We start from the raw sequence: 24,744 nt of genomic DNA, 5'->3' as shown, positions 1-24,744 counted from the left end.
GGCCTACAGCTTAGAGCACATGCCCTGGTGGATTGGGGATGACTGTCATGCTTCTTTAAGCCTATTTCCCTATCTGTAAAATGGGAATAAGTCATGGAGTCATGGTGAGAATTAAATGAGAAAGTACAGAAGGAATCTTAGTACAATGCCTGGCGTATGTTAAGCACTGAATAGATGTTAGCTGTTCTTATGCCCAGGCATGAACATGCAGACGTGAACATCATATGCTGCCCAGGTTAAAGAAGCTCCCCTGAGAGTTTCAGCTCCCAGAGGGTAGGAATACTCAATTGCTTATAATTTCCAGTTATAGTTTCACGAATGGGGCCACTCAGTTGCTGGAATTGTGGAGTGAGTGTTGTTTGTCGTTTGAGTAGCTGACTATCATGCCCATCAGATGCAGCCTTGTGTCAACCTTGGCAAACATGGAGTAAAGATCTCTAAAGAAAATCTAAAAACAAGTTAAAAAAAAACCCAAACTATTCATATCTTTTGTCCACTCTTGAGAATCTCAATCAACGGACTAACTCAATATTCAAATTAAAAATTTTATGTACCAAAATGTTATGAGGAATAATTGAAAACCTTCTAAATGTTTCAAAAATAAGCAAATAAATTTAAGTAAACTGTAATACATCCTCTCTGTGCAATGCTATACAGGCTTTTATAAATGTTTACAACATTTTAAGTAACATGGAAACATATTTAGGTTATCATGTAACTTGAAAAAAACTGGAGTAACATTGCACATGCAGCATGAGCTCAACTATATTAAACTGGCTTTTAGAAAATAGAATGTATTGGGCTTCCCTGGTGGCGCAGTGGTTGAGAGTCCGCCTGCCGAGGCAGGGGACACGGGTTCATGCCCCGGTCCAGGAAGATCCCATGTGCCGTGGAGCGGCTGGGCCCGTGAGCCATGGCCGCTGAGCCTGCGTGTCCGGAGCCTGTGCTCCGCAACGGGAGAGGCCACAACAGTGAGGCCCACGTACCGCAAAAAAAAAAAAAAAAAAAGAAAAGAAAATAGAATGTATTGAAATACATCAAAGTTTAACAATGATTGTCTTTGGGTGATGTTGGGATTATGGATAAATTTCCCCCTCTAATTTTGCTTCTCTATATTTTCTGTATTTATATGATTAATGTGATTATTTTCATGTGCAAAAAATAAACTTTTTCAAAAGGGGTAAATAATCTACATAGGTGGTAGACAAAAGCCGTGGCATTTGGCTTGTATTTTCACAATGAAAAAAAGAATCAAATGCATAAGGCATAGACTGAATTACTTGCTATGTCTCCCTCAAAGAGAAATTAGAGTGTGGCATAAACTAAATTAAAGACACCCTGCTTTGGGGAATTTGGGAGAGGTTTAGCTTTCTGAGGAGTTTTTGGAGAAGCAGCAACAATATAAAGCCGTAGCTAATGAACATGTGCATGTGTGAATTTTCTTTTCCAGGACTGAAGTTTGGTATTCTTAGCCATTCTGATTGTGGAGATTTGAGATTGTCGTTTTCTTTTAAATGTCTGACAGCCATAAGCTTTCAGCTATCAACAGATGAGGTGACAATGTATTTTTAATATTAAAAGTCTTTTTTGGGGGAAGAGGCCCAGCAAAACCATCATTAATAGTTCACATTCAGAAAACATTTTGAGCCCCCTTCCTAATCCCGCTCCTTTGGCATTTAATAGCCAGGCATGTCCACCAGATGTGCTCCAAGTCCTTTTATTTACATAAATGTTTCCAGCAATTCATTGTACATTTTTCTGCTTATAAGTAAATGCATACCATATAGCCCTCTTTTTTACGTTGCGATGCTGTAGCATTATTTGTTTTGTTTTAAAGCAGGAAAATGTCTAATTGACCCTGAGTATTTTTCAAATCTTTACCATTCATAGGACTATTTATATTTATGTCTTTGAAGTGTATATGCTCATTATGGCTAATTTGAAAAATGCATAAAGTGTATAAATAAGAAGATAATAATTACTAAGGGGTAACTACTGTTAACATTTTCATTTTTTTCTTCCATTTTTCTCATTAACACTTTTTCATAAATGTTAATTCTGTATTCTCTAGCTTGCTTTTATTGCCTTTCCTATAAATGTTGGTACATGTAGAACTCATTTTTTTAAACTACTTATTCATGGTTTACTATAGTGTATTTAGCTATCCTTTTATTGATGGATATTTAGATTGTGGTCTTTTTCTGGCTCTTGAAACAGTATTGCAATGAACATCTTTGTATGTGCTCTTTGAGTGTTTCTCTAGGAAGTAGAATTACTGGATGATGGGATTTGCTTTTACATTTTCTTCATTTAGTACGTGTTTTCAATATATTTCTTTATCCATTTACAAACATACATATTATAAATAAATAGATGTTACATATATTTATTTTTCTTTTAGAGTAAATGGTTAGTTGCATTCCATCTATCGCTCTAAATCCTGCTTTTTTGACTTACTGACCTTTTCCCCTGTCAATGGAAATGTTATAGTGTAACCAAACTTTTACAGCAGATCCTTAGATATGTGGAGATATGACTGTGAATTTGCCTTCTAGCAACCTAACTTTTAAAAAACTTCAAATTTTGTCATTATCTCAAACTTCAGTAAAATTGCAAGAGTAGTACAAAGAACTCCTGTATGTCCTTTACCCAGATTCAGTAGGTATGAATACTTTGCCCCATTTACTTTCTCTCTCTCTCTCTCCCTTTCCATAGGTATAAATTCATAATTTTTCTTTAGCTTATTCATTTGGTTATGGTGGTATCTGCCAGAGTTCTTCACCAAAGTTGCTTTTTCCTGTATAATTATTAATAGTTTATGGGGAGATTCATACACGTTTATTTGAGTATCAGCAGTTATTTATTTCTTGCTGAATAGTTTTCCATTGTACTAATGTACCACATTATTATTCACCTGTTGAAGGACATTTGAGATTTTGCTAGGCATGGAGGTGCCTCAGCCAGATCCCCCTTCAAAGAAAGAGTTGCTACCCAGCTGCAGGGAGTTGGTCAGCAGACAATCTCTAGCTGTCAGCTCCTTCAGAGTCTACTACAGCTGCAGAGAGCTGCCTTGTCCAAGATTACACTCTTCCTGAAGCAGCCCACATTCAGTGACTGAGTGAGGCAGTGGTATAAAGGTCCAACCATTTCAGCCTGTGGTGGGACAACTCTGACACACAATTTTTACTTTTTACCTCCATGGCGTCCACCACTGTTACACCAGCACCCCTTTCTCAGCTAATGCCTGTGGCTGTATAGGGGATCCTGTACAACTCAATGAAGGAAAAGGGAAAAGCCCGAGCTTGGGTTGCAGATGGGTCAGCTCCAAATGGCCTTGAAAGACTGTGATGAGAAGTTCTCCCAATGGGTAGACTATCAGACTGTGCCCCTGATCATCCACTTTGTGTGGGAAGAGAAGTCGTCTGAGACTCAAATATATACAAACTTATGGGAAGTGGTGAATGTTCTGGCTGGCATCAAAGACCTGGAAGGAAAAGGATTAGAAGTTTGGGGATAGCAAGACCTGAGTAGAAGCATGTGGATGGACAAATAGGAGTGAGCCCCAAGTGCGACAATCTCTGCAGCATCCACTAGAGAGATTTAGAGACTCTGGATTCTATTCTATTCTATTTTCCTCTGCAGAGTGTTCATTTCTTATTCTAGCAGGCAGTTTACTTGGCACTAAATGACCAAATCGACAAACTGACCAGGCCACTTAATTTCAGATAATGTGTGTCACTGGTCACCCCAGTGCTGATACAATGAGCATATGAACAAAATGACCATTGTGGCAGAGAGGGAGGCTACTCATGGGCCCAGCATAATAAGTTTATTCTTACTAAGACTGATCTAGCTCTTGTTGTGCTAAATGTCCAAACTGACAGCAATAGAGATCAACACTGAGCCTTCATATGGTACCATTTTTAAGGAGATCAGCTGTCTTCTTTGTGGCAGGTTTACTACGTTTACTTTCATTGAAAACAGCAGTCTCTAATCTGCAATTATGTTTATCCATTTAATTTTTTCATTTCAGTTGTTATGCTTTTCATTTCTAAAATTTCCATTTGCTCCTTTTTTAGAATTCCATTTCTTTGCTGAGATTCCCCATCTGTGTTCTCATTGTAACTCTCTTTTCCTTTGTCTTTGTCTACATTTTACATAACTGCTTTGGAGTTCTGTCTGCTAATTTCAACATCTGTGTCATATTTTCTCAGGGTTATGGCCCTAGTTTTCCTGTTGTTTTTTTCCTACTGATCTTTTAGCATATATTAGACATATTGGATAATACATTTTAAAGACTCTGGATTATGTTGTTTTCCTTTGAAGAATGTTCATTTTTATTCTAGCACGCAGCTTACTTGGCAGACTCAATTTCTAGACTCTGTCTTCCTGTGGCAGGTAGTAGCTGAAATCTTTGATCAGTCTTTTCAGTCTTGTAGCTGTTACTTTTCACAGGGTTCCTTGGAATTTTTCCTGTTATGCATAGTTCAGAGGCTAGCCTGAAAATTTTCTTACAGAGTGTGATTATTAATCTAATTGCTCAGAGTGTTCCAGTTTAAATATCCCATAATTTAATCTGTCCCCTATTTTTGGACACTTATTATTGTTAGTGATGCTATAAACATTCTTAGACATAAGTCTTTGAATGTATTTTTAATGATTTCATTAGTATCAGATAATAGCTTAAAGTCTGTGATATAAATTGCCAACCATCTCCACAAAGTTTGTAACCATTTTTATTTCAATCAGCACATTACACTTCCTAACTCTGGATTTTATTATTTAAAAAATTGCAATTTGAAAAGATAGTCTTAATATACTAATATGCATTTCTTTTTCATATTTTCACCTATTTGTGTCAATTTTTGTTTTGTTTGTGGGCAAATGAATATTCTGTTTCTTTTCCCACATTTCTATTAGGATATTTGGCTTTTTCTTATTGATTTAGAAAACTTCTTTATTTATTAAATAAATAAACTAATTAAATTAATTAATTAAATTAATCTTTTTATATTATCCAGTTTTTGATTCATGAGCTATGCATTTGATCATTGTTATTTGATTATCATTATTATTAGGGCTTCCATCTTTGAGATTTGCTCAATGAATTAAAGTGCTCATAATTATTGCTGAGTAGTTAGCACTTAAAATGTAAAAAATGAAATAAGATTTCAAAGGACTCTTTCTGTCAGTTTTGTATTGTTACGAACCCAATGCTTCTGATTAAAAACGATCAGTGCAACAGTGGTTCTTAGTTGACCTGATAAGTGTAACTGATGATTATCAATATAAACCAGGCACAATGTCATAAAAGACTTTATCTCTTCAAAGGCACTAATTATTTCTTTATTTAGACCTGTATTTCCTTTTACTCCCACTTTGGTAAATTGCCATGCAATAAAAACTGAGATATTGAACAGCAAAATCAGAACGGTGGTCTAACCGTTGTTTATGTGCCTCATCTATTGCATACCTTAATGGTAAAATTCTAGAGTATGTTACAGCTAATAAAGGATTTTGATACTGTGGGATATTAGAGGCCATCTGGTTCTGTTTTCCAAGGGCAGGAATCCCTTTCTAAACACCATTGAGATATGGTCAGCTGGCAGCAGTATCCCATCCCGTTTTTAGAAAGGTCTTCCAAATCTCTCACTTTAACCTTTTATTCCTGTTTGCGCCTTCTGGAGCTACACAGGATAAATCTGAAGTTGGTCTCATTAGAGATATTTCCCCTGCCCACTTTTCGGCATAACCATTGTCCCTCTTTGACAGAGCACCTCAAAAAATTTCCTTGCAGCAGCAGGGGAACTCCAGCACCTACTCAAATCTCTTTGTTGAAGTATCCTCTTCTCTGCTAAGTGGGACTAACTAACCTAGGTGTTAACAGCATACATTTTCACTGTACGTACTTTTACACAAAGGAGAATATGGTTGGCAAATGGGAAATAAGTAAAACCAATGGTTGAAATGAGAAAGTGATGAAGATGGCATGAAGTAAAAAGGTTTTGGAGGTTTCATGTGAAGTTAGAAGTTCCAGACTAGTTCAGGAGGGGCCAGGATAGAATGGACACTGGAATGGTGCTAAAGTTTAGCTGCCTTGCTGTAGGAGAAGGCTGTGACCTTGGTGACTGAATTCACAAGTGTGCTCAGTCGGTGGCTCTAGGCAGACATGAGTTAGATGTCTCTCTTTAAAGATAGTAAGTAAACAGGAGGACTGGGGTTGGGGTGAAGCCAGTCACAAAGATCAAATGTTATCGTCAATAACATCTGTCCCTGTCTGGAGTGGTAATATAAGAGAAATGCACTTAAGTGAGAATGTAACAAAACATGAAGAGGAATCATTGCCTTTTCCTGTGAGTCAGGGATGATGACTTAAGGCACCATGTATCATGCTTCCTTTTTCATAAATTTCAGTATAACTGGTGATTTATGGGAGCTCAGATCCCTTGGTTGCTGAAAGTTTCTCTGTTGCAATTTTTATATGATGATCTTTCAAAGATTTGAAGTGCATCCAAATATATCAAGTTCTTTTAGCCATTCTTAAAATGACAGGCTTTCTGACCCCTTGGCACAGTTTAATTTGCCTCACTTCTCTCTGAAATTTGGAAGCCAGACACAATGTATTTTTCCTGTTGTGGTAGAAAACCACAGTAGGAGGCAGTCAAACTCTTACTCCTTAAGCTGGATTCTAAGTTCAATTCCTGTCCATTTAAATATGTTTAATAGAAGAATACATTCTGAGGCAGTTCTTAAATGCTGATATTGTAGCGTAGTGTGGATTTTATGCATGCTAATACTCTGCTCTATTCATAGTTTCAAGTTTACAGTCTGTGTGTTGGCTTCTGTTGGGACAAATCATTTAGCAAATTCTTGCATGTCATTGAAAATTCAAAATGCAGCTCTTCTCTAAGCCTTTGGGAAAATTAGAAATCTTTTCATCATGACTGTCAAACAACCACACACACAAAAAAATCCACAAGAACAAAACAACCAACAACCACCATAATAAAAACAGTATGATCTCTTCTTAAGTACCAGGTACCCAGTGTACTGGGTATATATATTATAATTTTAATACATCGTTTTTTTCCCCCATGCACTATTATCTGAGGAAAGCAGTGGGGAGAAGGCAGGAAGAACACTTGAATTACCCAGTTTTGCAGAGCTGGAATAAGTGCGGTGTCCGAGGCAGACTCGAGGTGACTGCTCTCCCGGTGAGATCTGACAGTTCTACCACCACAGGAATGACAAGACACACTTCATGCTTTCCAAGACACTTTGATGTGTGTTATTGCATTTTATCTTCACCTTGGGGTTAGTAGGAGAGGTGACCTTGTCTTCACTTGGCCCAAGAACAAACAGCACGAGAGGAATTTGCCAGAGTTCACACTCAGAATCCTTACGTCCCTCCTACTAGCCTCGGGCACCTTCTGTGGAACCACACTGCTTGCTCAGGTGCGACATGAATCTGTGAAGTCGGCTTGTACTGAAGTGAATATGCCCATGGCAAGACCTCTGAATCTCAGAGTTGAAAAGAAAGTGAACCAGTGGGGAGGGGGAAAGCCTTCAGCACCTTAAGTCTTTGTTCTTAAGAAGGAACAAAGGAAGGAAGTAGGAGGAGATTTGAAGTAGTAGGAGGAAGTAATTGGGAGATTTGACATATGTTTTAACAATGAAGAATGAGCTTCAGGGACTTACTTGGTAGTGCAGTGGTTGGGAATCTGCCTGCCAGTGGTTGGGAATCTGCCTCCCTGGTCCGGGAGGATCCCACATGCCACGGAGCAACTAAGCCCACACACCACAACTACTGAGCCTGTGCTCTAGAGCCCGCGAGCCACAACTACTGAAGCCTGCATGCCTAGAGTCTGTGCTCCACAACGGGAGAGGCCACCGCAATGAGAAGCCCGCGCACCACCACAACTAGAGAAAGCCTGCACACAGCAATGAGGACCAAATAAATAAATAGATAAACCAATGAATTTAAAAAAAAAATGAATGAGCTTCAGTGTGTAACCATGATACGAAAAGATGGAGTCTATGAAGTAGTTGGAAAATACGGTCTCCTTTAATTTACACAGAGTCATCTTTGGAGCTAAAAGTACCCATGAGATAGAGTTGTGGTCAAGAAATGATCCTACTATATAAAAACAGTCCCTGAGGCAGGAGAGTGAAATGATTTCTCTTCCAGAGACCAATGGTGCTGGGTCCAGGATATAATGCTTTAGGCTTTTCTTCTTCAGTGTGTGCCCCATCAGCTGGCACAGTGGTGACCAGGTGCAGTGGGCAGAGAAGTCCCTTGCAAGTAACCTTTCAATGGCAGGAAATACAAAAGAGTAGGAATGCCAGGAGGAGGAGGGGAGGGGATGGTATCAAAAAACATGACATATTTCCCCTTTTTTTATGCCCACCTGAATGTTATTTTCAGTCTGTCTTCTCTTATCTCTCTCTCACACACTGCCAGGTCAGTGACAGCAAATCAGATTTAGAGCGATCTGTCTTTGCCTCTAGGGCTCAGGGGTGGGATACTTTTCTCTCACAGAGGGCCAGTCACATACTAGGAACATTAATTGAAGTTCCTGTGAATGGTAAAGATAGTTATCAGTTTGGGTGAAGTTAAACTCCTAGGAGTGAAAATTAATATAAGGGCACATAAAGCTCAGTTTCGTCAAATGTATCAAATGTTTAAAATGCATTTCACTTCCACTCTACAAGCAGTTACAGAAAGAAGAAGGGGAGAAGGGAGAAAGAGCAGGAGGTAATCAATCATAGCAAGATTAACATGAGCACAGGGTTTGTTATTGCTTGGGAGATGCACCTAGACTGGAGAAGTGCTGTCCATGGTTTTCATCCATCTCCACATCCAGGGACACTTGGAGTCTCCCTTCTGACTGACGTGGATAGTCATAGCAACGCATGGGGCTGCTGCAGGAGGAATGTGCTCCGGGCTGCAGAGGGCCACTCGGTAGCGTTATTCACATTCCTGGGACTAGGAAGGCCAGACCCCAAGGCCCGATGGGGTTTGAGAGCTCCTCCTGGCTTTAGAGCCATGCTGTGGTCCCAGAGGCACTGCCACTCCAGGCTGCTCTGTTCTCATGATCATTAGCCCCATGTGTGTAGGTCACCAAGCTGGGAACATTTGGAAGGCATCCATCTTTTTTTTAAATCCCATCCAGTGTCTGACTCGCAGGGTCAGAAATGTGGCCTCTGGAGAGGAGACCATAGCAAGTTCTGTAGGGCCTCCCATCCCTCCCAGACAGGAGCCAAGTGTGGGAAGAGGATTCGAGGAGGATTTTCTGCCTCAAAGGCTGCAGAGAGCATTGGTTTTAGTTCTCTTAATCTGAAACTGAAAAATGTCAACAACATATGTAATAATTTAAAACCCTGAAGTACCATCAAAATAATAATACATATGGCACAGCAGTTCTTTTTAAAAGAGATTATTTTTTCTGCCAAATACTTTAAGAAAACCCACAGTGGTTTTTAATCTTCTTTTGAACATCATTGATTTGACCAACATCATTTACTTTTTCTGGGTATATAAGTAGTATTATAAAGACCTAGACATAGTTTTGAAAATGGATACTATCTTTATCGCTGATTATATAGTTATATGTGTTTATTATAAATGACTCAATTTGAAAATGGAATGAGCATGTTTTTGTTGGCTACATAGCTTTATGTCTTTATGGTAAATGATTCAAACAATACAGAAATGTAGAATGTGGAAGTGGTCCTATAATACCATCCTCCAGCAACCGCCACTGTTTTAGCTATAAACTTGTTAACTTGCAGAAGCCTGAGGACCAGAGTTTTAAGTGAGCTTGTGTTCTCATATTGGGTTACATTTGTTCTTTCTGCAAAAACACATAGCATAAACAGCAGCAAACCCATTATAATAAAAACCAGACAATTGAAAAATGAAAATTCATATAAAGCTTCAATAGATACCAATGAGACCCTGAACATTTACATTTCATAGATCTGTTCATTATGCTGTCTTTCTGGCATTTTATGGTTATTGTAGGTAAGAGGTAAGACCCTTTGGTGAATCTGCCAACCTACAGTATCTGTTCTTATTGCTTGTCTAGGGGGTTGTAAAGAACATCATAATGTTCTGTTTTCTGTCTTATAAAAATATGTATTTGGTAGCTTTCGGGACCTTTCTGAATCTTTTCTCTGGATGTCTACCTGGATGTGATTATATAGTCATGAAATTGTCATGTGTGGCTGTTTGAAGCAAATTTATTAGGTTAACTATACCTCATGTTTCTTTACTGATGATCATTTATTCACCAAACATTATTGAGGGATTTGTGTGTGCCCAGCACAGTGCTAAGATCAAGGGTACAAAGGGACAAGTCCTGCAAGGAAGAGAGACACATGCATGGACAACTCTAAGGTGATGTGAGAACAATGTGCATGGGGTTATTGCCAGAGGAGAGAGGGACTCCTTTTTGCCAGAAGGTGCCTGGGAAAGATTCTTAGCAGAATTGATGGTTCGTGACATGAGTCATGAAAGTTCAATAAGAGTGTGTAGGTGGAGAAGGGACTGGAGATGAAGAAAGTCAAGACAGAGATGCACTGAGGCGGAAGGGAATTAACATTTGTTAAGTGCCTTCTGGGTGCAGGCACTGCATGTCAGCTAATCAATCCTGTAAGGTCTCTTTCCTCTCTATCCTCTCATTGACCAGGGGAAACTCAGTCTCAGAAAGGTTGCATGACCTGCCCAAGGTCTCAGAGTTACCACTTGGAGGACTCAGGATTCGCACCCAGGTTTGGTGACTCTGGAGACCATACTCTGTCAGTAGCATGAGGCTGAGGAAACAGCTTGTCTGTCTTCTTGGGGGAGTGATGGGTTGATTGGCTGGAGTGTGGTGTACTTTGTAGGAAAGAAGCAGAAATGAGGGTAAAAATGGAGAATGGGGCCAGTTGGTGTGGGTGTTTGAGAATACCAGCGAGGGTTTGTAAGCGGATACGAAAGCTCAGATTTATCTTTTAGGAAGAGAACTCTGGCCACCTTGTTTGGGCTGGAGGGAGCTGGGTAAGACTGCGGACAGGGTTGTAGAGTTACCCTCACTGCACTTAGATGTTCAAAAACATTTTTTTCCTTAAAGTTGACCAGACTTTCTCCTTAAGACCCCTTCCCCACTTAGTAAGTGGAGAAAAGAACCTGCATTTAGCTGAGAGTAGTAAATTCAGTCTGCTCCAATCATGTAAAAAGTAATGCATTCTCTCTTCTGTGCCTCACGAAGATGGTGTCTCAGTAAGTGGGGAGTCCCGTGCCCTTGAGGTTGTATGTGTGTGTTTATCAGAGGTTGGGGTGCGGTCCTTGCTGGTGCTGACTGAGGTCTGGTGTTGTTCTGGCTCTGCCTTGGTCATCTGTTGCTAAAGTGTATGGCTGCTGTAACTTGCAGTCATGCTCTCTCAGGTCAGTCAGGGTCCAGGTGTCCGTTTTGCTTACACGGCCACACCTTGGCTCTTACTGGGGCTGCATAGCCCACCCCACCCCTCCGTGAGGTCTGATAGCCCCCTTCCCTCTACAGCCCTCCATGGTACCCTCAGGGACATCACACCACTTGAATACTCGGGGGGCTCTGGATAGCTAAACTCAAAACTTAGGCCCTGTCTTTACCTAACCGCTGTGACACAGTCTTACTGATTTACATGATACAGTCATTACCCATGGGGTCACCCCCCCACGTTGTCATGAGGGTGGGAGTGGGGCAAGAGAACATCACGTGAGATGACATCCTCTGTTGCTCCAAAAGGAAAGTGGTATGGAAGTTCCTCGGCTTTTGGCTTTGTCATCAACCCTTCTAGGTCCTCAATCTTCTCTGAGATTTTAGGCTCAAGTGGGGAGAAGCTGTACCATATGTGTCTCTGCTGCCTTCCGCCTTCTTACCCACATCCACCACTACTTCTCTTCCACATTTCTTCTTGTGTTCACAACTCACTGGGACCTCCCCTAGGTCATCCAGTCCTACTTCCAGAGAGGCCATTAACCTCCCACTTTGGGCTGTAATAGCAGCTGAGATGTAACGAAGGAGAGAGACCAACTATAAGATAAAGCAGTCTCAGTTGGAAAGTATTTCAAAGTTGTCATATCTGTCATTTTCATCTGTGATAAAGCTGTTACAGTAATCTAGGTGAGGGATAATAAAAGCCAGAAGAGAGTCTCAGGAGGGAGCATTGGTGACACCCAATGTGGGGCTGATAAGAGGGAGAAGTTGAGGGTGGCTTTGGGGTTCCTAGCTGGGACAACTGTTGGACAAAGACGTACTTGACAGAGAAAACACAAGTGGAGAAGGAATAGCTGCGAGGGCAGCAGGTACAAGGAGGAGCATTAGGAGGTGGGAGGGAGGGAGGGAAGGTAATGAGTGAGTTCAGGTTTAGACTTGATTGAAATGCTGGCTAATGGCACAAATATGGGGGCGGGCACTGGGAGAGCATCTGCCTGGAAAAATGTATTTGGGAATAGGTGAACCTATCCAAGGAGAAAAAGAAGGGAAGCTCACTGCCATTGTAGATGTTGAATTTAAAGACATAAACAAGGTCATCACTGTTTTAATTCTTCCTTGCACTTCACGATGACCCAGTACTTTGGAACTTCCCCTTCTAGTTTCCTGCAGTGGGGCAGGTCAGAGGTCACAGAGTACCATCAAGGGTGTCTGCTGATGCTTTTGATCGCCAAGGGGACCCCTAAAGCCCCAGGTCTGACACATAGATCCGTGGTATACTGAGTTCATATCAGAATGAGGCCAGAATACACAAAGAAAACTTTTTGATGAATGGCTTAAGTTGAATAATTTGCAGGTACATGTAGAGGCAGTGTTTGAGTATTTGTGGTTGAGCTGAATCTGAACTCCTGGAAACGTAACCAGTACTTCTCAAAACTTTTTCCATCATTGTCACGCCTGAGACATAGTCTAACCTTTGGATGTACTCTGCTAATATAATTACCTTGCTGTCTTTTAAAGGTGGCTTTTAATTGGGTTCCCGAGCAGCAGCTGCTGTTGAGGTGCTGGTTGCAGCCTTTCAATATCAGGTTCATTAAATGTTTCCTCTTCCTGGACGGGGCATCTGGCCTTTGGCTGGTAACCAGCTGTTGCTGAAATGCCATCACTTATAGGATTGCCCTTTAAGCCACTGATCTGTTATTTTGTTGAGTTTCGACTCCTTTCCTCTCAAATTTAAATGGAGCTTTATTGAATACAGTGCTAAAGTCAATTCTTCCCATTCTTAGTGGCCTTTTCATCAGATTATTTCCCCCTAGTTCATAGCATTTAGTCCTCTGGCTGTTCGAGAGGTTTAAGAATTAAAGACAGCTTGTCATTTACGGGGCTAAGGACTGTCCTTGGGGAGTTGCGGTGGATTATCTCACAGACATGTCCTCCGTTGGCTGATGGTTTATGCCAAGTAACACGAGGTCTCTTAGCCAGTTTTTTTCCTTTTTTGTAAAAATGTGCCAAAAATTCTAGGATCTTTAAGAATTTATCTCTAGGATTATTGTCCTGAAGGTTTTTTAATTGAAGTGATAGTTGATTTACAATATTATGTTAGTTTTGGTGTATATCATAGTGATTCAATGTTTTTTATAGACTAAAAGCTTTTGTCCTGAAGGTTTTTAATTCATTTGAAGAAAATGAGTATGTAACAGTCACATTGAATAAAGAGAAATTTGGGGGTAGGGTGGGAAGGTGGGACAACAGAAAAAACTCAGGTTTTGTCTTTGGTTTTCTGTCTCAGAGCAGCTGTGTGGGGCTGGTCCTTTTTGTGCCCCAGGATGAAGTCTTGAGCAGGCCCAGTGTATTTGCTGATAATTCTCATAAAATCAAAAGTTCTCCAGTCATATTTCCTTCCCAGACAGTCTCAGTTTGGTATTAATATGTCTAGCCTCAAATAGACTGGTTTAAAGCGACAGCTTCTCCTGTCCCTAGCTCAGATTCTAGATTCACTTTTGTCAAATTCCACCCAAAGAAAACCTATTGGTAATTTTATTAGAATACATTGAAATTATAGATTAATTTACTCTTTAGAGGTGGTAAACTTATTTTCTTAGGTTCGTCATTTATATTTCTTTGCTATTGCAAATGCTGTGTTTTCAAAATTGTTTCCTATTTGTTGATGTTGTATCAAAGTGCAATAAATTTTCGTGTATTGATTTTATATTCAACAATTTTGAGGGATGTTCTTATTTAATAGTTTTTCAATGAATTTTTAATGTAGACACATCATCTGTGCAAAATGACTTTTCCCCCTTGTTTTCCATTTCTTTTTTCCTTTATTTTTCTATGCTGCCCTCCAGACAGAATTCGTAAATACAAGTGGTGATAATCGCCATTTTTTCTTATTTTTGATTTTAGAAGGGTTGCTTGTAATAGTTCACCATTAGCTAAAATGTTTGTAGTAAGTTTCTGCTTGATATCCTTTATCAGGTTCAGAAATTTCACTTTGGAGTTTGCAAAGAATTCTAATTGTGTGTTTGTGTAGAATTTTATCAAATACCTTTTCTGTATCTGAGATATTGTGAGTTGAATCTTACTGAGGGGTGTTAAGATGCATCCTATGGTATCTTCTAGGTAGAAAGTCATTGCCAAGTGGGCTGGGAGTGTCATTACACTTTGAAATATGATTTACGTAATGCTGATGCATTTTGTAAACATATAGCCTTTGTAGGGAAATATCATGTTGTTATGCTGTTATGCCTGAAAAATAAAACATAACTTTGTTTGTTTTTCTTTCCAGTATTACTTTACTGTTCTTTTTGGCCACGAAGGTCAGAAACCACTAGAGCTGCGCTGTGAGGAGGAGCAGGACGGTAAAGAGTGGATGGAGGCCATTCACCAAGCCAGGTATGGGCGCAAATCCTCTATGTGACACTGGATTGTCTGAGTCTTGCCTGGGGGTTTCACCATCAGCGGTAGTTTTGGATGAACTTGCAATTCCAAGATGGGTTTCCCCTTGGTTCCTCCTCCTTAGTCATGTGTGAGATGATTCTTTGCACTTCCTGTGGATATATTCTGGCTAAAGATTAAGGTAAAAGATAAAACAATAATAATGATAATTACTGAACGTAGGATTTGTGCCTCTGTGCCAGGCACTGTTCTAAGTTTTCCTGAATTAAGGAATTTGTTAAATGGTGTTTTTTTTGGCGGTACGCGGGCCTCTCACTGTTGCGGCCTCTCTCGTTGCGGAGCAACAGGCTCCGGACGGGCAGGCTCAGCGGTCATGGCTCATGGGCCTAGCTGCTCCGCCGCTTGGGCACGAACCCGTGTCCCCTGCATCGGCAGGCGGACTCTCAACCACTGCGCCACCAGGGAAGCCCTGTGCCTCAGCTTTATCCTCTGACAAATGAGGATGAAAATGTTAAATGTTTTGATTCACTTATACTCTCAACAGTCTGTGAGAGATGTATCAGAATTACCCTCTCTTGCACAGATAAGGAAACTGAGGCCTGGGAGCTTAGCTTGCTTGCCTGAGACCACACAGCTAGTGAGTGGCGGAGCTGGGATACGGACCCAGCTGAGCCTGCATTTGCAAACCTTGCCCTGTGCAGCCTGGTTATCGAGAAAGGGGACGCCAACCGCCATCTAGGCAAAGAGAAGAGTGTGCTTTGTCTTCCTCCTAAAAAATACCAGGAAGGTGGAAATAAGCACTCCTGGCCTCAAACGAGAATGAAGAATCCAAAAGAGATGCAGGCAGACCCCTCTTTTTTATTTTTCATATTCAGTTCCGAAGTCCTGTCCATTTTTGCTTTGAATGGCTCCCAAACTTGCTGCTTTTTGCCTGTCCCTGCCCTAACCCAGGCTCTCCTCACTCCATGACTCCCTGCTCGCATCCTCAGTGTTTCAGTGGCAAAACTCAGGCTTTTTCTTTGCCAGACATGCCTCCCCCACCTTCTCCTATAAGTCTATTCACGTCTGTCTCTGACACCCACTCCCAGACACTTGCCCCCCGCAAGCCAGTGCTCACTGGCCCCCCGCTCCAAGTGGCCTCAGCGCTTGCTTTACTGCATGTGGAATATTTAACAACTTAGTACAACGTAGGTTAATTTTTACATATTTCACGTGTGTGATTTCTGTTTCCTGGGCTGGACTGTATGTACCATGAGAGGAGGAGGGTGAGGACACATTCATTGCTGAGTGAAGCACAGTGCTAATTATGTAGTCATTAGGAAATGTTTTCAGATTGATTATAAAGCACGTAAGGTGTCTCGAGTTTAGGCTGTTCTTTGAGCCCTGGAGACTTTTTTCCTCTCCCCTCCTATCCTCTCCCCTCTTCTTTCTTCAGCTACTGTATATTGACCACCTTGCTCTGTGGCAAGCAGCATGCTAAATGCTTTACATACTTATCTTTCTTTTTTTATTCCTCACAACTACCCAGTAGGGTATTATTAATGCCGTTTTACAGATGAGAAAACGAAGATTCATGATGCTTAAGCAGAGTGGCCAAGTCTAACACAAAGTTGTTAAATGGCAGGACTGGGATCAAACTGAGGTCCCTCTGACTCCGGAACCTTTAACCAGTGTTCTATATTGTAACGTTCTTCATTATCATCTCTTCTTCTCTTCCATCTTTCCCTCTTCTGTTTCTTTTTCTCTTCCTCTAATTCAAAGATGAAAATGGATTAATGTCAGGTCAGGGTTGAGAGTAGGTGTTATTCGCAAAAGATTTCAGTTCCTTTTCTTTCCTCCCCTGCAAAATATTTCTCTGAGATGCACAGGGTCGGCGACCAAATGCTGCTCTCCAAGGTGGGCCCCGGTGCAACTTGCCACCATCATGATCCAGGCACACCGTTCAGCTGTCTTCACTCTCAGTGTCTCTGTCTGAGAGTTTTGCTCAGACTTAGGACTAATGCAGACTGACTCACTGTAGAAAGAAAAGTCAGGTCTTCAAAGGTGAAAGAAGTATCAAGTTGGCCACGTAGAGCCCTTGGGTTATTTCCAGACACAATCGTTGTGACCACTTCTATTCCTTTTTACCTGGGAGTTAAAAGGAAGTAAATAATTTAAAACACGTGTATTTGCCCATTTTTTTTTCTTTCCAGAAGAGCCAAGTACCATTAGTAGCCTAAATGCCTTTGTAGTTGCCAAGCAAATATTGTGGTGAACCCAATAGAGTATGAATTACTTTAAAATGGTAAAATTTCAAGTAAGGGGTTTTTTTGGTATACCAAGAAAACTTTGTCATGTATGTGGAAGTAGGTCAGTAGCAATTTGGTGTTGACTGATCAATCCAGGGCTTACATGATCTTGTCAGGAAACAAATGTTTTAGAAACCACTTTAGTGGTTTAGGTAATTGAATGGTAAAAATTCTCTTCTCTTTTAGATTTGAAGATTTGGTTAATAATTGATCTTTTTTCTTGAGGTCCTGACTTTTGGTACATTAGAATTGCTCTTCCTTTATCTTGAGGTCCAGGACTGGGTTATTTGATGACTTCCTTTTAATTTGACTGCCTTATACCTGAGTTCTTATATTTGACTTATTACATTGAGATGCTTCTTAAATTTTTTGTTTTCTAAATCACAGAAGATAATAACTTTTTCATTTATGTTTCATTGAGTCAAGTTTTCGGTATAAACTTGTTGGTCTGTGAAATTCATCCTGATTTTGTTCATATATTAGCAGAGCCAGAAAGTTAATGAAGCTCATACAGAGAAAGGATTTGTCAACTGTTTTTGCTTGGCATTGTGCTAATTAAACAACTGGTTGGTTGACTGAACATTTTACCTTTAGAGGACAGTCTGATGGCATTACTTTGGTATTACTGCCTTTTGAGTAGAAAATGCTCAGTAATTATGGGTTTATTGATCCCTCTTTTTAAGTCTGAACTTTTGATGAACTGATGACTGTTTTAGCTTGAGGCTAGTTCTTTTCTGAGCTGCAGATCCTACGTAGAAACAGGGACTGCTCAGAATCCTTCTCTTGGTCACTGCTCTTTTCCTGAGGTGTTTCTCAGTACTGGACTGGATGTTCTCTCTTTGGTGCCATGAAAATCACATTCTTGAGGCTGGCTTTTGTACCTCAGAGCCGAATTAACTTGCCCCTCTTTGCCTTCAGAGGACCTTTAAGTCATTTCCTGGCATGTCAAATTGCATGTTTTCTTCCTTAGATCTGGCCCAGGAAAACATCTTTTTGGAAATTAACATTCTTATTTTGAAGATTTGACCTGGTCTAGGAAGCTTTTTCTCCAGTTTTGCTCAAAGTTGGTTGATATTATATTTCTAGAAACTGGCACATTTAAAGTATCATTTCATCGTGTATTACTGGCACCGACCGGTTCATGGGAAGCTGCTAGCAAGGCTCAGTGTTGTTTTTGTCGGGATGAGGTGAGGCCAGAGTATTTTAATAGTAATGAAGTCCGTGCTTGTTCTATAAGTGGTTTGCTGGTTGGGTATGGAACTTTGGACATTTCCAGTAGCCTGATGTTTCTTTGTTCTCTTGCCATATCTGTCCATCATGGTTGATTTAGTTGTAGACATTAGGACAGTCAAAAACACTGACCCAGTTGATTGTGGGTCTTTAGGACTCATTGGCTGACAAGACAATGTCCACAGCTCTTTTACCCACGTTTTGTCTTCTGGAGCCCTGATCAAACGAAGCCTTGGAAGTTAGAAGGTAGACATGGCCTGGAAGAGGATCCAGATATACAAGAGGTACCAAGGATCTTCTCATTCTGGCCTAAGCATAAGACCTGAAGGACCTGGTCTGTGACAGTTGGGAAGAGAGGTAGGTGGAAAGTATTCCAGAGTTGTAGGGGGTAGACTTCAAAGGACCTTGTGACCACCTGGATGTGGGCCATATTAGACCAGGGTGGTGTCTAACGTGTCTCTCAGGTCCCTAGCTTGGATGGTGTCACTCCCTGGGAGGACATGTGATGAATGAGAGCAGGTCTGTGGGGCAGGGCGACGAGCCCTGGCCAGGAAGGGCTTCTGCAGGGAATTGGAGGGTATGACTGCCTGGAAGGGGCAATGGGGAACTGTGCAATACTGATGGGTCTTCTTGCCCCTTGGTATGTCAGGTATGGGAGAATGAGTAACAGGGGCTGCTAGAGAAGTTAGGTGTGTCCTGAGGGGAGAGCTGGCTCGGGGTTTCTACCAAGACTGAGGTCAGGGGAGGGCTTGTGAAACATTGGAGTCATGGGGAATGTGGTGCCTGGTGTTGCACACCATGGGGTGTATGTGGCTTTGCTCACCTGCAGAGCTATGCCTCATGCTCTCAGTGTTTGAGATGTTTTGCCTGCTTTCCAACGTTTCCAACTGAAACTCAGAGCCCTCCCTCAATGCTCTCTCCTCCCTTTGGTGTGTGCCTGTGGGAGGTGGCTCTTAGGGTTTCCTTCATGGGGAGCATATTTGCAAGAGAGAAAGGAATCGGGCATATGCCTCCATTCCATAAAACTCATGTTGCATTTAGTTTGGCTAGGGCTTGACGTAGCCATTTCCTTCACCCTGTCAGTTCTGAACTTGATGAGCAGAGAGACTTAATCCTCCAATTAAGATTTTCAATTAAGGCTTGTCCTCTTGTCCACTAAAGAAAGCTCTAATCCAGCCTCTTGGGTCTGTTTTTATCTACAGTCCTTTTGATTACACGTGCCTCAGGTGACCTGTTGTCCATATTGCCCCTTCTTTCTCTCTCAATCTCTTCACCCCTCCCTCCGACACACACACACACACACACACACACACACACACACACACACACACACACCATGGTAATTGTCCCAAACACCTAATGCTTGTAACCTCATTCTTTTTACTTGGATAGAGGCTTAATTTAGAGCAAAGTATATAATACAAAATCTGTCCAACACTGAGGGATACACTGTGTGTATCCTATCATCCCCATAAAATCAGCGCTTTGTAGAATGTGCATGGAAAAATCCCTCACAAATCAGAAGAGTGATTACATAGAAAAGCTGAAAACGCTTTATGTTTCATAGCAAAACCACAGGACTAGAAAATCAGAAATGGGTGGTGATGTTATAGCCCAAAGCAATCCCAAGGCCATATTTTGTATTCTTCTGGTAACAGTAAAACTATCGCTATTAAAAAAGCTGAAAATGTGGACTTTGTTTTTTTGAGATATTGGATTTCTTTACTATGAACTTCTGTCCAGATTTGCCCTAGGAAAGAGACTTTGGCATTTTTTCCCTTAGAGTTTGAATAGTACAACACAAAAGAAAAGGGGTAGTGTTTGTGGACTGTGAAAGATTTACTTGGTTGGGTGGTAGGACTTGTTTTCTAGAGAAAAGTTGGGCTTGGATTGTCTTATTTGCAGCCCTTTGTTAATACTTCTACCTGTCAGTTATCTTTCCTGTTCCTTACGGTATTTTTGCTTCAGATGCTCATCTTGTCTCCTTCCTTAACCATCAGCTTACACGGCAGTGCGACCTCGTGTCTCCACTCACAAAGCAGGCATTCCGTCCCCATGTGCACCTGGGCTCACCCACTGCAGGGGTCCGCCCCAGGGGAACATCTCTGGTTCAATGGAGAGCTCCTCCTTTAGCCTCTTCCGTCTGATTTTCTTGCTCCATTAATTATTCCATTTCTCTCGTATAGTTCCAGTCTATTTACCTGAGCCTCCTCTCTCCCCCTGTCCCGCTCACTTTGACATTTTTCTTGTGTTCTTTGATTTTCCTTAAATCTCTCCCACCTTAAAACAAACCAAAAAACCCCTCCCTTGGCCCTGAATCCTCTTCTAGCTGCTGACCTCTCTCGAAAGCAGAGCCAGGTTTCTTGGAGAAATGGTTTTGTTGTTCTTCCTCTGTATGCAGCTCCTCCTCTTTTCAGCCCTTGCCAGTGGGTTTCTGTCCCTACCCCACCGAAGCTGTGTCACCTGGGTCAACAATGACTTTCCAAAGCTTTTCTTTCCTTATATAACTTTGTAGAAAGAGAAGAGATTTGTGGGAGTGTTTTAGTGTTAGAACCTCTAACACTGATGTGAAACATGAAAAATATTGATTACAGTGGAGTGGACCTATTGATGTAAGAGAATTTGGGAACCAGAAAAATGGAGGCTAGCGATGTTAAAGCGGCCGTGAATGATGCCTGGAGGCCTGTTCTTGCTTAGATAAGGGCCCTGCTGTTCACGCTCAAACATTGCTTACATAGGAACTGCACTTCTGTCATCCTGGACTGGATTTCCCCAATTCCCAAAGACACCACGATGCCCCTGCTGTGAGGAATGCCGATTCCAAAGTATTCTCAATAACATTGAGCATAATCCTGGAGCTGGTGGGAGTGTTTCTTCAGTTACCCGTTGTATGACTTTCCAGCTTGGGTTTTAACTATAGTTCTCTCTCTCTGATATTCTGGATATATATGCTAATTATAATTATCTAACATATTAGACATGTGTCTCTCATTAGCAAATATGTCTTCAATCAAAATAACTAGGATAAAGTTCTGGCCCAAGTAACAATTCCTTGCTAAGCTGATAACAGTTTTTTCCCTTCTATACAAATAATTAAGGGCTATGATTTTACACTGTGCCTCTTCTCTGGACTTTTCAGGATTCTACTGGAATATTTCCTTCCTCCTGTGTGTAGTAGTGGTGGTTTGGTTTTGGTTATAAATATTATACAAGAATATTTTACTCCCGTATATGTGCCATCTGTTGATGCTCAACAGATTAGTTTGACTTCCATCATGTTGATTTATATGGCTTAATTTTATTATTCCCCTTTGCAGTGAGAAACCATTTTTTCTTGAGGGAAGTTAAACTGAATAACAAAAATAAATAAATAAATAAATAAATAAAATGAAACAGAAGTAATGAATAGATTAGGCAAGCACTCTTAAACTTGATAAATGTTTACCTTATGTCTTTTTTTTTTAACATCTTTATTGGAGTATAATTGCTTTACAATGGTGTGTTAGTTTCTGCTTTATAACAAAGTGAATCAGTTATACATATACATATATTCCCATATCTCTTCCCTTTGCGTCTCCCTCCCTCCCACCCTCCCTATCCCACCCCTCCAGGCGGTCACAAAGCACCGAGCCGATATCCCTGTGCCATGCGGCTGCTTCCCACTAGCTATCTACCTTACGTTTGTTAGTGTATATATGTCCATGCCTCTCTCTCGCCCTGTCACAGCTCACCCTTCCCCCTCCCCATATCCTCAAGTCCGTTCTCCAGTAGGTCTGTGTCTTTATTCCTGTCTTACCCCTAGGTTCTTCATGACATTTTTTTTTCTTAAATTCCATATATATGTGTTAGCATACGGTATTTGTCTTTCTCTTTCTGACTGACTTCACTCTGTATGACAGACTCTAGGTCTATCCATCTCATTACAAATAGCTCAATTTCGTTTCTTTTTATGGCTGAGTAATATTCCATTGTATATATGTGCCACATCTTCTTTATCCATTCATCCGATCATGGGCACTTAGGTTGTTTCCATCTCTGGGCTATTGTAAATAGAGCTGCAGTGAACATTTTGGTACATGACTCTTTTTGAATTTTGGTTTTCTCAGGGTATATGCCCAGTAGTGGGATTGCTGGGTCTTATGGTAGTTCTATTTGTAGTTTTTTAAGGAACCTCCATACTGTTCTCCATAGTGGCTGAACCAATTCACATTCCCACCAGCAGTGAGGGAGTGTTCCCTTTTCTCCACACCCTCTCCAGCATTTATTGTTTCTAGATTTTTTGATGATGGCCATTCTGACTGGTGTGAGATGATATCTCATTGTAGTTTTGATTAAAAAAACTCTTAAACTTGAGCATTGTCTAGTAACTGGAAAACTTAATCAGACAATACATATATTGGAAATATAGTAGAATAGAAATAGCAATGCATTGAAAATTCTTACACTGAAGGGAAGCCATGCATGCGTTTTCAGTTGATTTGACACAGTCTGGAGTAGACTTTTATTTACTAGTGGGATACATAAAGAAAGCTTTAACAACCCAATCAAAAAATGGGCAGAAGACCTAAATAGACATTCCTCCAAAGAAAACATACAGATGGCCAAGAAGCATGTGAAAAGATGTTCAACATCACTAGACATTAGAGAAATGCAAATCAAAACTACAATGAGATATCACCTCACACCAGTTAAAATGGCTATCATCAAAAAATCCACAAACAGCAAATGCTGGAGAGGGTGTGGAGAGAAGGGAACCCTCCTACTCTGTTGGTGGGAATGTAAACTGTCACAGCCACTACAGAGAACAGTATGGAGGTTCCTTAAAAAACTAAAAATAGAACTACCATATGATCCTTCAATCCCACTCCTGGGCATATATCTGAAGAAAAACACGGTCCAAAAGGATACATGCACCCCAATGTTCATTGCAGCACTGTTTACAATAGCCAAGACATGGAAGCAACCTAAATGTCCATCGACAGAGGAATGGATAAAGAAGATTCGGTACATATATACAATGGAATATCACTCAGCCATTAAAAAGAATGAAATAGGGCTTCCCTGGTGGCACAGTGGTTAAGAATCCACCTGCCAATGCAGGGGACACAGGTTCAAGCGCTGGTCCGGGAAGATCCCACATGCTGCGGGGGAACCAGCCCATGTGCCACAACTACTGAGCCTGTGCTCTAGAGCCCGCCAGCCACAACTACTGAGCCCGTGTGCCACAAGTACTGAAGCCCGTGTGGCTAGAGCCTGTGCTCCACAAGAGAAGCCACCACAATGAGAAGCCCGCGCACCGCAACGAAGAGCAGCCCCCGCTCAACTGAAACTAGAGAAAGCTCACGTGCAGCAGTGAAGACCCAACACAGCCAAAAACAAAAAAAAATTCTTTAATTTAAAAATTTTTTTTAAATTAAAAAAAAAAAGAATGAAATAATGCCATTTGCAGCAACATGGTTGGACCTAGAGATTGTCATACCGAGTGAAGTCAGACAGCGAAATATCATATATTGCTTATATGGGGAATCTAAAAAGAAATGATTCTAATGAACTTATTTACAAAACAGAAACAAACTCACAGACTTAGAGAACTTAATTCCCCGGGGGGGAAGGGTGTAGGGAAGGGATAGTTAGGGAGTTTGGGACTGACATGTACACACTGCTATATTTAAAATGCATAACCAACAAGGACCTACTGTATAACACAGGGAACTCTGCTCAATATTATGTAACAACCTAAATGGGAAAAGAATTTGAAAAAAAAATAGGTACATGTATATGTATAACTGAATCACTTTGCTGTACACCTGAAATTATCAGAACATTGTTAATCAACTATACTCCAGTATAAAATAAAAAGCTAAAAAAAAGAGAAAGCTTTATGATTTTAGGGTGGGAGGATATCCCAGTAAGAGCAGTAAGCTATGGAGACCAAATGAAATACTTTGAATGACTTGAAAATTTTGAGAAATGAAAAGTATTTTGTGAAGAAGAATAAACCATGTAAAATAAATCACATTAGATGACTTTTTTTTCATTTGACAGTGACTTCATTTGAATGACTATTTTGTGGCAGGCCCCGTGCTAGATGCTGGACTAATCTCTAATTTTTTTTCCTGACTTATTGTGGAACTTCCAACTGGTCTCCCTTTCTCCCCTTGTACTCCACCCCTCACCTCTGTCCTTTCCTACCACAGCAGCCAGTGTGATCCTGTTAAAAGTCGAATTTGCCACACCTCTGATTAAAGCTCAGCATCTCATGCAGGGTAAAAACCTGAGACTCTATATTGATCTACATGCATCAGAATCCTGTTCCCTCTTCTGCCTCTCACATACTTCCCCCAGTAAACCGGCCACTTTGCCATTCCCCA

General features: G+C 40.9%; 1 protein-coding gene across 1 annotated transcript in view; it reads left to right on the top strand.

Moving 5' to 3' along the window:
• LOC113617676 (ras-specific guanine nucleotide-releasing factor 2-like) overlaps positions 1-24,744 on the top strand; it is a 102,135-nt gene that overhangs the window by 45,748 nt on the left and 31,643 nt on the right. The window contains exon 2 of the mRNA XM_027101259.1: positions 14,746-14,852. Within this exon, the coding sequence (XP_026957060.1) occupies positions 14,746-14,852 (107 nt within the window). The remainder of the gene's footprint in view (positions 1-14,745; positions 14,853-24,744) is intronic.

Source organism: Aethalodelphis obliquidens, unplaced genomic scaffold, assembly GCF_003676395.1.
Source record: "Aethalodelphis obliquidens isolate GAN/ISIS:26980383/991018 unplaced genomic scaffold, ASM367639v1 scaffold4, whole genome shotgun sequence".
Classification (NCBI taxonomy): domain Eukaryota; kingdom Metazoa; phylum Chordata; class Mammalia; order Artiodactyla; family Delphinidae; genus Aethalodelphis; species Aethalodelphis obliquidens.
This window is presented reverse-complemented; position numbering and strand designations above follow the sequence as displayed.